The sequence below is a fragment of the Oncorhynchus nerka genome, linkage group LG21, assembly GCF_034236695.1.
Source record: "Oncorhynchus nerka isolate Pitt River linkage group LG21, Oner_Uvic_2.0, whole genome shotgun sequence".
Classification (NCBI taxonomy): domain Eukaryota; kingdom Metazoa; phylum Chordata; class Actinopteri; order Salmoniformes; family Salmonidae; genus Oncorhynchus; species Oncorhynchus nerka.
Window position 1 is genome coordinate 30,830,887 of NC_088416.1, and position 13,058 is coordinate 30,843,944.

General features: G+C 45.6%; 1 protein-coding gene across 2 annotated transcripts in view; it reads left to right on the forward strand.

Moving 5' to 3' along the window:
* LOC115110569 (paralemmin-1-like) overlaps positions 1 to 12,613 on the forward strand; it is a 38,209-nt gene extending 25,596 nt beyond the window's left edge. For both annotated transcript variants that reach the window (XM_029636335.2, XM_029636336.2), the window contains exons 2-8: positions 2,738 to 2,789; positions 5,131 to 5,211; positions 6,820 to 6,899; positions 7,144 to 7,222; positions 9,760 to 9,787; positions 10,052 to 10,135; positions 10,759 to 12,613. In XM_029636335.2, coding sequence (XP_029492195.1) covers positions 2,745 to 2,789; positions 5,131 to 5,211; positions 6,820 to 6,899; positions 7,144 to 7,222; positions 9,760 to 9,787; positions 10,052 to 10,135; positions 10,759 to 11,714 — 1,353 coding nt within the window. In that variant the 5' untranslated portion in view covers positions 2,738 to 2,744 and the 3' untranslated portion in view covers positions 11,715 to 12,613. The remainder of the gene's footprint in view (positions 1 to 2,737; positions 2,790 to 5,130; positions 5,212 to 6,819; positions 6,900 to 7,143; positions 7,223 to 9,759; positions 9,788 to 10,051; positions 10,136 to 10,758) is intronic.
* The last annotated feature ends 445 nt before the right edge of the window (positions 12,614 to 13,058 follow it).

Sequence of the window (13,058 nt, forward strand, 5' to 3'; positions counted from 1 at the left end):
AGGAGAGGGCTCAGAACGCACCCTTGTGGGGCCCCAGTGTTGAGGATCAGCAGGGTGGAGATGTTGTTACCTACCCTCACCACCTGGGGGCGGCCCGTCAGGAAGTCCAGTACCCAGTTGCACAGGGCGGGGTCGAGACCCAGGGTCTCGAGCTTGATGACGAGTTTGGAGGGTACTATGGTGTTAAATGCTGAGCTGTAGTCGATGATCAGCATTCTCACATAGGTATTCCTCTTGTCCAGATGGGTTAGGGCAGTGTGCAGTGTGGTTGAGATTGCATCGTCTGTGGACCTATTTGGGCGGTAAGCAAATTGGAGTGGGTCTAGGGTGTCAGGTAGGGTGGAGGTGATATGGTCCTTGACTAGTCTCTCAAAGCACTTCATGATGACGGAAGTGAGTGCTACGGCCCCGGTAGTCATTTAGCTCAGTTACCTTAGCTTTCTTGGGAACAGGAACAATGGTGGCCCTCTTGAAGCCTGTGGGAACAGCAGACTGGGATAGGGATCGATTGAATATGTCCGTAAACACACCAGCCAGCTGGTCTGCGCATGCTCTGAGGGCGCGGCTGGGGATGCCGTCTGGGCCTGCAGCCTTGCGAGGGTTAACACGTTTAAATGTTTTACTCACCTCGGCTGCAGTGAAGGAGAGTCCGCATGTTTTGGTTGCGGTCCGTGTCAGTGGTACTGTATTGTCCTCAAAGCGGGCAAAAAAGTTATTTAGTCTGTCTGGGAGCAAGGCATCCTGGTCCGTGACTGGGCTGGTTTTCTTTTTGTAATCTGTGATTGACTGTAGACCCTGCCACATACCTCTTGTGTCTGAGCCGTTGAATTGCGACTCTACTTTGTCTCTATACTGACGCTTAGCTTGTTTGATTGCCTTGCGGAGGGAATAGCTACACTGTTTGTATTCGGTCATGTTTCCGGTCACCTTGCCCTGATTAAAAGCAGTGGTTCGCGCTTTCAGTTTCATGCGAATGCTGACATCAATCCATGGTTTCTGGTTTGGGAATGTTTTAATCGTTGCTATGGGAACGACATCTTCAACGCACGTTCTAATGAACTCGCTCACCGAATCAGCGTATTCGTCAATGTTGTTGTCTGACGCAATACGAAACATATCCCAGTCCACGTGATGGAAGCAGTCTTGGAGCGTGGAATCAGATTGGTCGGACCAGCGTTGAACAGACCTCAGCGTGGGAGCTTCTTGTTTTAGCTTCTGTCTGTAGGCAGGGAGCAACAAAATGGAGTCGTGGTCAGCTTTTCCGAAAGGAGTGCGGGGAAGGGCCTTATATGCATCGTGGAAGTTAGAATAGCAATGATCCAAGGTTTTACCAGCATACCAGCCCTACCAGCCCTGGTTGTAGTGTAGAACACTCTATATTAATACTCTGTAGTGTAGTACACTCTTTAGTAATACTCTGTAGTGTAGTACACTCTGTAGTAATACTATAGTGTAGTACACTCTGTAGTAATACTATAGTGTAGTACACTCTGTAGTACAGTCTGTAGTAATACTCTGTAGTGTAGTACACTATGTAGTGTAGTACACTCTGTAGTAATACTCTGTAGTGTAGTACACTCTGTAGTAATACTCTGTAGTGTAGTACACTCTGTAATACACTATGTAGTGTAGTACACTCTGTAGTAATACTCTGTAGTAATACTCTGTACTGTGGTGTACTCTGTAGTACACTATGTACTGTGGTACACTCTGTAGTACACTCTGTAGTACACTCTGTAGTAATACTCTGTAGTGTAGTACACTATGTGGTATACTCTGTACTGTAGTACACTATTGTGTAGTACACTACGTAGTACACTCTCGTGTAGTACACTCTGTAGTACACGCTGTACTGGAGCACACTGTAGTACACTCTGTAGTACACTCTGTAGTACACTCTGTACTGGAGCACACTCTGTAGTACACTCTGTAGTACACTCTGGACTAGTGTCATTGTCATGTCAGTGATGATCAAAGCTGTGACAGGTTGGTTTACAGCGTTTTATTTACAGTTGATGATAACGTATGACTGGAGTGAAAACAGAGGGGGAAAGGCAGTGTGAACCCGAATACATCTTCTGAGAGCAGCTCTCCCCTCCCACTCTTACTGTAAGTCAAACTGATCCATAGTCCTCTCCTCAGCCTCTGTGTTACTCCCTCTTCTCATACACGTTATGTGTGTGTGAGGTTGCTGCTCCAGGAATCAATCGTTCCTTTCATTTCAATCAGCCTTATTACTGTTGGGAGCTCAGCAACTCAGCATCAAAGGCTGCTATGTGCTCTCCCTTCTCCCAGTTCCTCTCTGCTCTCTCACTTAGGGTTTTAGAAAATAATTATATAAGAATTATGTAGTAATCATATCAAGTACAGGCAGTTTTCCAGTCACCTCTGTGGAAAGTGTATAATAATATGAGCATGTAGTTGGTGGTTTGAAGGATGACAGGACAACACCCAAAGGACCCAGTACATGACAGAATACAGTAGTGTAGCAGTCTCTCCATGATAAGCCTCTGCACTGCTTTGATATATGACTGATCTAGGATCAGGCATCACATCATCACACTCTCTCATCCACTGTCCCACAGCGAGGGGAATTGAAAATCAGTTCTGCGCTTTCGCTAAATATGTGTGGAACAACTTTAAATAATTGAGTTTCATTTAAATGATGAACAGTTTTCTGGACTGCTACAGTAGGAGTAAAGTAATTATAACTCTCCTCTGTGTTCTTGTGTTGTAGACCCAACATGGACGAGGCAGAGAAGTACCAGCAGAGAGTGCAGGCTATAGAGGTGAGTCTCAGGGTTTTAGTTCCACCTTACAAATGTATTTGAACTTGTGCATTGATAAAGACGCACAACAACGGTCAGGGCTGAGAGGCTTTTACTCTGCATCCAAGCAGTGATCTGTAAATTGTTACCCTTTTTAACCTCACATTCTGCAGAAGTCAACACAATTAAAGACATTCTAGCATTAGGCACACAACCCACACAGAGCACATTGACATGTACTATACATTATGCGTATATGATGGATATCTCCCCCAGCCATGTACATCTACATCACATACCTGCTCTCCCTCAGCCATGTACATCTACATCACATACCTGCTCTCCCTCAGCCATGTACATCTACATCACATACCTGCTCTCCCTCAGCCATGTACATCTACATCACATACCTGCTCTCCCTCAGCCATGTACATCTACATCACATACCTGCTCTCCTTCAGCCATGTACATCTACATCACATACCTGCTCTCCCTCAGCCATGTACATCTACATCACATACCTGCTCTCCCTCAGCCATGTACATCTACATCACATACCTGCTCTCCCTCAGCCATGTACATCTACATCACATACCTGCTCTCCCTCAGCCATGTACATCTACATCACATACCTGCTCTCCCTCAGCCATGTACATCTACATCACATACCTGCTCTCCTTCAGCCATGTACATCTACATCACATACCTGCTCTCCCTCAGCCATGTACATCTACATCACATACCTGCTCTCCCTCAGCCATGTACATCTACATCACATACCTGCTCTCCCTCAGCCATGTACATCTACATCACATACCTGCTCTCCCTCAGCCATGTACATCCACATCACATACCTGCTCTCCCTCAGCCATGTACATCTACATCACATACCTGCTCTCCCTCAGCCATGTACATCTACATCACATACCTGCTCTCCCTCAGCCATGTACATCCACATCACATACCTGCTCTCCCTCAGCCATGTACATCTACATCACATACCTGCTCTCCCTCAGCCATGTACATCCACATCACATACCTGCTCTCCCTCAGCCATGTACATCCACATCACATACCTGCTCTCCCTCAGCCATGTACATCCACATCACATACCTGCTCTCCCTCAGCCATGTACATCCACATCACATACCTGCTCTCCCTCAGCCATGTACATCTGCATCACATACCTGCTCTCCTTCAGCCATGTACATCCACATCACATACCTGCTCTCCCTCAGCCATGTACATCTACATCACATACCTGCTCTCCCTCAGCCATGTACATCCACATCACATACCTGCTCTCCCTCAGCCATGTACATCCACATCACATACCTGCTCTCCCTCAGCCATGTACATCCACATCACATACCTGCTCTCCCTCAGCCATGTACATCTACATCACATACCTGCTCTCCCTCAGCCATGTACATCTACATCACATACCTGCTCTCCCCCAGATCTGTCCATGTTTGAATAATTCAATTGGGTTGCATGGTGTTTGCTTCAGGGCCACTACTGACCTCATCAGCAGGGTTAAACACTAACACACACACACACACACACACACACACACACACACACACACACACAATGCTCATGCCTTCCCTCCATGCTTTATCCTGTCTTTCTTTGATGCAGTGGGGTCTAGCCAACTCCCACATGTTATGCCACAACACAGTTGTTATTGAATTAGGTTAGACCAAAATCGTTAATTAAAGTCTGATCTAAATGAGCTTTTCTGTTTAGTGTAATCTAATTGCAGTTGCTTTTGAAAGGAGGGATGTTGGGGAAACTTTGAGAGGTCCGAAGGGATAGCAGTGGTGGTTTCCTGTCTCAGGCCTGGATTGGTGCTAATGTATGGGAGTGAACCGCTCCTCCTGACAGAACATGAATGTGCAGTATGTGTGATATGTGTGTTACTGTCAGACTAGCTGATGATGATGGAGTGCTGGCATGCCCACGTACTCCTAGCCTTGCCCCTTCATCTCCGTTTCACTGCACTTTGACCTTAAAGAACCAGCTGTTCCACCGGTCAACAGCATATATGTCTATGGGGCTTGTCACTCTAATCTACTTTCACAGCTTTTCACTTATACTGTAGTATGATATACAGTACTGTAGTTGTGCTGTTATCTTCTCCTTCACTAGCATCATTCAAATGACAACTATGACTATCTCAGTAGAGCTTGAAAGCAGTGTGAGCTGTGGGACTCTGTCTCTGTGGTGACACACGTCTGAGATGCTTAATTACAGGAAGTGCTCCTCATTAGGTTCAGAAACATAATTATATATCTACCTCCACTCAACCCTAAATCTCTCTTTTTTTGTTGTTCTCTTTCTATTCTCCTCCCATCACCAGGACAAGCGACGTAAGCAGCAGGAAGACGAGAAAGAAAGGAGAGAGATGGAGGAGGAGTGGCTGACACAGGCCCAGCGCAAGGTCTGTCTGGGTCTGTCTGTCTGTCCTTCCCTGTTGTCCTGTTGCAGGGAGCCACATGGCTGGCAGCTGGTTCACATGCCCAGGGTGGAGCCCTCCTGTGTGATGATAAACTCAATTAGCTCCATAACACCAGACAACATCCCCAACACCATGAGGTGTCCAGAGGCATTCTCTATTCCTCTGTATAAGAGTCTTTTTCTTCCTCCTTCCTGTTCACCTCTCTTCTGCTCATCATCTTACCATGATCTCTGCTACCATGACCTCTGTAACGGAGAGAGAAATCACATGAAAGAGAGGAACTGAAAGGATGAGGTGGTTGTAGAGAAAGAGGGAGGGAGTGAGTCAGAGTCAGAGTGAGAGAGAGAGAGCTGTGCATTGTGTTGATCTTTGTCAGTAACTCTCTCCTCCACTGGGACCACCAGCACTGATCCCTGTTGGACCCCATTAACTCCTTCACGTCAGATCAGCGGTGGAGTGGCTAGAACCGCTCCATCAACACATATCACTCAGGCAGCCGCCCACACAAACAGTCTACTCTACATTACTGGGTTTGCCTGAGGATGTGTGCTGTGCTGGCGTCACCAGCCTTACACATGGCAGAGGAAAGAGAGTTGTCTGAAGCCACAGGGCTTCCTTCTTCCTCAGTGTGAAGTGTGAGAACAGTCTCTTGTTCCCAGTCAGCCCAGAAGTTAGAGCATCTCTGTAAGCACAGCTCACTTCCCCTCCTGTCTTACATTTCTTTTCTGACTCTGAGCACAGTAAGAGACTGGTCCACATGGAGTGGTCACATACGTTCCAACCAAAAGGTTGTCTTGGCAAATAGTTGTGAACAAGGCCAACTTAGTGTCACCACCACTCCAATATAATGTTGTGTCATTGTCACCACTGTCTGTCTGTTGTTGTGGCTTGGCTTCCTCTCACACTCCCCACATTGTTGTATGACTAATTGATGAGGCTTGGAGCCAGGTAGGACTATGTTCACCCCTCAGCTTGGTGTTGTCATACCTGAGTTAGAATGAAAGGAGGACCCCTCCTTTACTGTACCTCTGGGCTCTGGAAGGTTTCTGCTTCAAAGGTTGAAAGGGAACTAACTGAGTCGCAGCCAATGCAGGTTGGTCCATTTATAAACACTCTTAAAATTAACATGGTCAGGTTTATTATTGTCAGTCTCAATCAAACCCCTTGTGATCAAGCCTACACCCGGGTTTGGGGACAGTTTGGGGGCAGTTTCTCCCTCACAGACAGATAACACCAGGCTCTTGGCCTCACTCATCCTGCTGGAGATCCAAAATGGCAGCCAGAGCTCTGTGTCTAGGGGCTGTTTGTTTTGGTTACTGCATACTGGATAACCGTTTCAGTATTCATAGAGACAGAAGGCTTTTGTTTTTGTTAGCTTCTTTTGCTATGGGGAATTTGAGAGAATAGGCTTGTTTTGGAAAGATGAGCTGGCAGTTGGGGGAGCTGCATGCTGAGAGAGAAGGCTCAGAGCATAGGCTGTTTCATGCATATGCTAACTGCACAGGACATAGCAGACCCTAGTCATAGTCACCAACCCTGTTTCTCTCTCTCTCCATCCCTCTCTCTCTCTCTCCAAATCTCTCCTCACAGCGGAAGTCCTTGAGGGACCAGTGGCTGAGCGAGAACCCCCAGCCTGTCCCTGGGCGCAGCGCTGAGAACTACACAGAGGAGTGAGACACCCACGGCACACACACACACAATCTATCACTCCCCATGCCTGTTGGCTGAGGGAGTTGATATGCTCAGATGTTTTTATATCTCTTACATAAAGCACTTGATACTGACCCTCCCCTGAACTGTATTGATGCCTCTGCATGTATGTATTGTATGTGTGAATGGGTTTGTATGTTAATGTGTTGGTTTCACATGTTATGTGGTGTTACGGTCATCATCGTGTGAATGTATGTGTATTAGGTTGCCAACTGAAGAGGATATAGTGGAGGTCATTGAATCCACAAGCTACACAGTCACCAATGCCCAGAACCACAGCCAGGCAAGTGGAAAAAGCAGAGACATTCCGAGAACCTGAGTTTCAATATGATTTTTAATATACTTAATCAATTAGAATACCTCTGTGCCATATTAAATATCTTAGCAGATTTTCCCCATTATATACTGAACAAAAATATAAATTCAACATGGAAAGTGAGCATTTCTCCTTTGCCAAGATAATCCATCCACCTGACAGGTGTGGCATATTAAAAAGCTGATTAAACTGCATGATCATTACACAGGTGCACCTTGTGCTTGGGACAAGAAAAGGCCACTAAAATGTGCAGTTTTGTCACACAACACAATGCCACAGATGTGTCAACTTTTGAGAAAGCATGTAATTGGCATGTTGACTGCAGGAATGGCCACCAGAGCTGTTACCTTAAGCCGCCTTCAACGTCGTTTTAGAGAATTTGGCAGTACATCCAACAGGCAACCGCAGACCACACATAACTATGCCAGTCCAGGACCTCCACATCGCCTTCTTGACCTGCGGGATCGTCTGAGGAGTATTTAGGTCCGTAATAAAGCCCTGTTGTGAGGAAAAACCCATTCTGATTGGCTGGGCCTGGCTCCCCAGTGGGTGGACCTGGCTCCCCAGTGGGTGGGCCTATGCCCTCCCAGGCCCACCGTTGAAATTGTTGCGTGTGCGTTTATATTTATGTTCAGTATACTTTTTTTTACCCCAATGGTGTGTTTTACTCAATATTCTCAATGTTTTTACATCAATAACAGCTGATTCAGTTTGGAACTGTGTAATATAAATAGCTTCGATATTTCACAACTACAGCAGTTGAAGATCTTTTCCCTCGCTAAGCCTTTGATCCTACAGATTGATGTTCAGCAGAAACCACTCCTCTCTATAGTAAAGTATCCCGTTGTTCATGCAGTTATGACCTTTTCAACAGATTGGTTTTTGCCTCCCTTTGGAAATCAAACCACAGTACATTGCAAAGTGCCGATCCCCTGTTTTAAAGTAGGAGTGTATGTATGCTACCCTATGGAAAACTGACTCTGACATTTAGTGACGTTATAGCCCTCCACATTGGGGGAGCCCTAAAGGGTGTCTGGCTATTGACTGACAGGACTTTGACCCCGTACCAACTGTGAACTCTACAGGGGAACATACACTGAGTGTCTAAACATTAGGAACACCTTCCTAATATTGAGTTGCACCCCCTTTTCCCCTCAGAACAGCCTCAATTTGTCGGGGCATGGACAAGGTGTCGAAAGCATTCCACCAGTAGTGGTGCATGGGTAAAATCACCGGGGAAGCCAAGCCAGAAGAAAAGTGATAATTGTTGTTGTTTGCTCTATAACCTGTTAGTTCATATGCCTTGCCACTGTGATATATAGGCCTAAGGCAGAGACAATAATAAGACACAGTGGCAGAAAAATCAAACACACCTTTGTTTCATCACAAAACCGCAGAGTAATCTCTGTCAGGTGAAGTCCACAAAGCATATTGCATGTAACAAAAAGCTACATGACCTGCAGCATGGTCAAGCAAGTTAATGTTTTCAACATTTCGGACTACTAAACAACTATTGATTTAAAACCACGTAGAGTTCCCGCAAGTCACAAAGAAAACAGGAGCTGCCTCCACTATTCCAGCACCATTTCAACTTCAACATTTCAACACCATCAAATCACCTCTGCTTAGTCTAATACAGTAACAACTAAAAGATACCAAAAAAAGATTTAGTCCAATCAACATACGCCAAACATGATGTGGCTGTCCATGGTACTCATGTGTGTGAGTGTGTGTGTGTGTGTGTGTCTGTGTGCGCGCATAATGGAAAAAACATGTTGACTCACCCTACTTAGAGAGAAACGCCAATGTCATCCTCCTCTCTTTCCTGTTGACGAAACAGGCTATCACTCTGTCATACAGCTTGTAGTTTTTGTTGCCCTGGGCTACCTGGCTAAAATTCTTGCTCACTAGCCCAACTTCCTTTCATGGGCAACGTTAGCTAGTTAACATTAGCCTACTACATCTTGCTACATATTGAACTTCCATCCTCTCAGTTCAGGGGCACAACAATGTATGAATTTATGGTTGGATCAGAATCGCCGTTATATCATTGTCTAGTACGGAGAATTAAGTAGAACCAGTCCAAATCCTTATCTCCATCCATGGCTAATTTAGGAAAGGTGACATCAATAAGGGATCATAACTTTTACCTGGATTCACCTAGTCAGTCTATGTCATGGAAAAAGCAGGTGTGTTTTGCACACTCAGTGTATATAATATACTGACCATTACTTGAACTTTTACACTCCGGTTTGTGTCTGGTCCATCTTTAGCTCACACTAACACTTGGTAAGGAAGTTCAGTGTGTATTCATCTCTAACACTCTAACACGAAGCTGAGCCCAGCGCCACACTGCTCTAATGGTTACTGTGACATATTTATGGCAGTGCGCAGGGCCTGGGAGAGATAAGGGAAGAAGAGGAAAGTGTCTGGGGGAGACAGTGACTGTAGGACCGTTAGGACCAGGGGTTCCACTTAAAATTGTCTCTTCTGTTTCCCCATAGGCTGACATTGAAGAGGGTGGGATACAAGGTAAGCTTCACATGCATGGTCCTTTAGCTCTAGTTCTGGACATCTCGTTCATTCTCACTTTCTCTTAGACCATCCTGCATGTGACTGTTCTTTCATCTCTTTCTGACTGACACTAATGTAATCAGGGTGACAGAATGAAGCCACAGCTGTGATTGTTTTATAGTTGATATGATATAACTCAAACGCATGATTGTCACGCAGCACATTAGAATTTGTATATGGAAAGTACAATGGTTTTGTATTAGCTGTATCTTTATCGTTTAGACATCATCAGAGCTGCTGGGGGTCAGCTCCCTGGGCCAGTAATGGAGAGGGTTCTCCATGAGAATGGACTGGAAGGTCGATCAGGTACTGTTTGGGGAGGATTCCTACCACAGAAATGTGATAGTGCTCATCATCATCCACACCATTGATTTGTGACGGGCCCAGCCACAGTGAAAATCTAAACATACCTTCACTATGAGGGAAACCGTATTTCTCTCCATATTTTTCTCAATATCTGTTCCTGTGGCTGGGTTTTGCCTCCAGGGTACGGCTTAACGATGTGGCTGGCTGGGTTGAAGGGCTGGAGCAGAATGCAGGCGATAGTTATATTTAGGCCACTTTGTTTCTCTTGGTACATTTCTTATGCATGCTGGGGGCTATGGAGAGTGGAAAGGGTACTGGGTTGTGCACTGTGAGCCTGCACATTGACCTTGTGCTGTTTACTCATGTTGTGCAGGCTGACATTAGCAAAGAGGGCTCTGACATATGCCACAAAAATGTGCCCTCTCGTCCTTCACCTACTGGTAATGTAGGCCTTGCTTTAGGGGAAAGGCTATATTGATAGTATTTGAGTAGTGGTATGGGTAGAATATAACATTCATATTTTATGTTTCTATATCCCAGGAAATCCATGCTCTGACCATGATTCCAAATATAGTGACTTGACTGTTATATTGCCCAGTATAATTTCTCCCTCTGTGTTGCAGTGCTGGGGATGGTTGCAGTGCAGGTGGAGAGGGATTCAAAGACAGGGGTCACCAAGATCAGGTCTGTGGTGCCTGTGTCTGGAGCACCCAGGGCCTTGGGGGAGACGGTGTTCAATGACAGCAGGAAGAGCGTCCACCACGTCGGCGGGGCAGAGGGGCAGCCTTCTGCTGAGGAGCTGGGACAGCTCCTTAGTGTCATCAACGATGTCGGGATGCAAGTGCTGCTGGATGAGATCCCAGTTGTACCACAACAGAAGGCAGAGGAGAAGATAGAGGTTGGTGGTGGGATGGAAGAGGTGGTGGACAATGTGGAGGACCCTGCTGCACCTACAACCCTGGACTACACTGAGGAAGAAGTTGAGGTTGTGGGACATGAGGATGATGAGATGGACGAGGAGATAGAAATAAGAGTGGTGGAAATTGTGGAGGGCCCTATCCGACCGACCGACCTGGGCTACACTGAGGAAAAGGTTGAGGATCTGGGCTATAAGGATGATGAGATGGACAAGGAGACAGGAGTAGGTCAGGTAAACCTTGTGGAGGGCACTGTCACACTGACCTTCCTGGGCTACACTGAGGTAAAGTCAGAGAGCGAGGGTCTAGGCCATGAGGATGATAGAGAGTTGGTGGAGGTGGAGAGGGTGATCATTTCTGACCCAGGTGAGGAGGAGATTGTTCTTCAGTCTCCGGTTCTTGGGTCTGAGACTGAACCCTTCCTGGGCTACACAGAGCAAGAGGTTGAGGCTGTGGTGCATGAGGATGATGAGGAGGACGTGAGTGGATTGGTTGTCTTTGTGGAGGGCCCTGTCCCACCTGTCCTCCTGGGCTACACTCAGGAAGAGGTTGAGGATCTGGGACATGAGGATGATCCTCCCAGACCAACCACACGCTACAGAGCCGAGGAAACAGGAAAGAGGTCATCCAAACACAATACCAAGTGCTGCTCTATCATGTGATTCTGCACATGATAGAGCATCACCCCCCCATTCCTCTAAGCTGTGCCACTCATAATGAATGGTCTGTATGTGTGGCCTAAATCTACAACATTGTCTAAATTGCACAGGATGTGCTCCAGAGAAGCGTGTCTTTGCTCCTCGTCTAAAATGTCACTGGTATCCTCTGAGACTACAGTCCCACATGGCTTGTGTCATGGAGTGTTTACTGTTATCCTCCTCTCTTCAAACAGCTGTGTGAACAGACTCCAGTGTGACTGTTACAAAGCCCTTCTGCCTCCTGCTGGACACAGTTCAGTAATGCGACTAGGTTTTACTGCCAGAATCCCAGCAGCACTCATCTCACACTCCTCTGGATTGGTTGTGTCAGCCCAAAAAAAATACTCCGCATGATGTCCTCTAGGAATGAACCAAAGATGAAGAATACAACAACCACTGATCTGTTTCTTTTTGGAAATAGATTTTTAAATATTAATCTCAGAAATGCCCGATGTGCCTATTTCAATGGCAACTAACCCTTTTGTTCTCTGCTTTTAGAGTGTCCGCATCAGTAATACAAATGTTATGGTTATGAATATGATACTGTATTCCGTCAGTGACCAAAACAGTCTGTTAAAGAAGGGTTGGTTGCCATTACATCTATTCAGTGCGATTTGTATGTGTAAGTGTTGTTTGGTAGTTGAATTTTGATTTAGCCATGTCTGTTAATTAATGAAGGTGGATAAAAAAAAAAAAACTGGAATGTGTGTGATTATCAAAAAACAATATATTTCATATTCTTAAAAAATGTTGTTTGTCTCGTTCTTTCCTTTTGATCAGCAGTAGCAACGTTCCTGTCAGGACGTTCATGTATAGGACTCTTTATTGCAAATGAGCTGTGACATACCATTAAAGACACGCTATGGAACTTTGCGACTATTAAGTTTGTTTTTTTTACCTCTCGCTTTGGGCTGGATATGTCAATGTGTAGTTCATACATACTTAATACAGTGCCTTGCGAAAGTATTCGGCCCCCTTGAACTTTGCGACCTTTTGCCACATTTCAGGCTTCAAACATAAAGATATAAAACTGTATTTTTTTTGTGAAGAATCAACAAGTGGGACACAATCATGAAGTGGAACGACATTTATTGGATATTTCAAACTTTTTGAACAAATCAAAAACTGAAAAGTTGGGCGTGCAAAATTATTCAGCCCCCTTAAGTTAATACTTTGTAGCGCCACCTTTTGCTGCGATTACAGCTGTAAGTCACTTGGGGTATGTCTCTATCAGTTTTGCACATCGAGAGACTGAATTTTTTTCCCATTCCTCCTTGCAAAACAGCTCGAGCTCAGTGAGGTTGGATG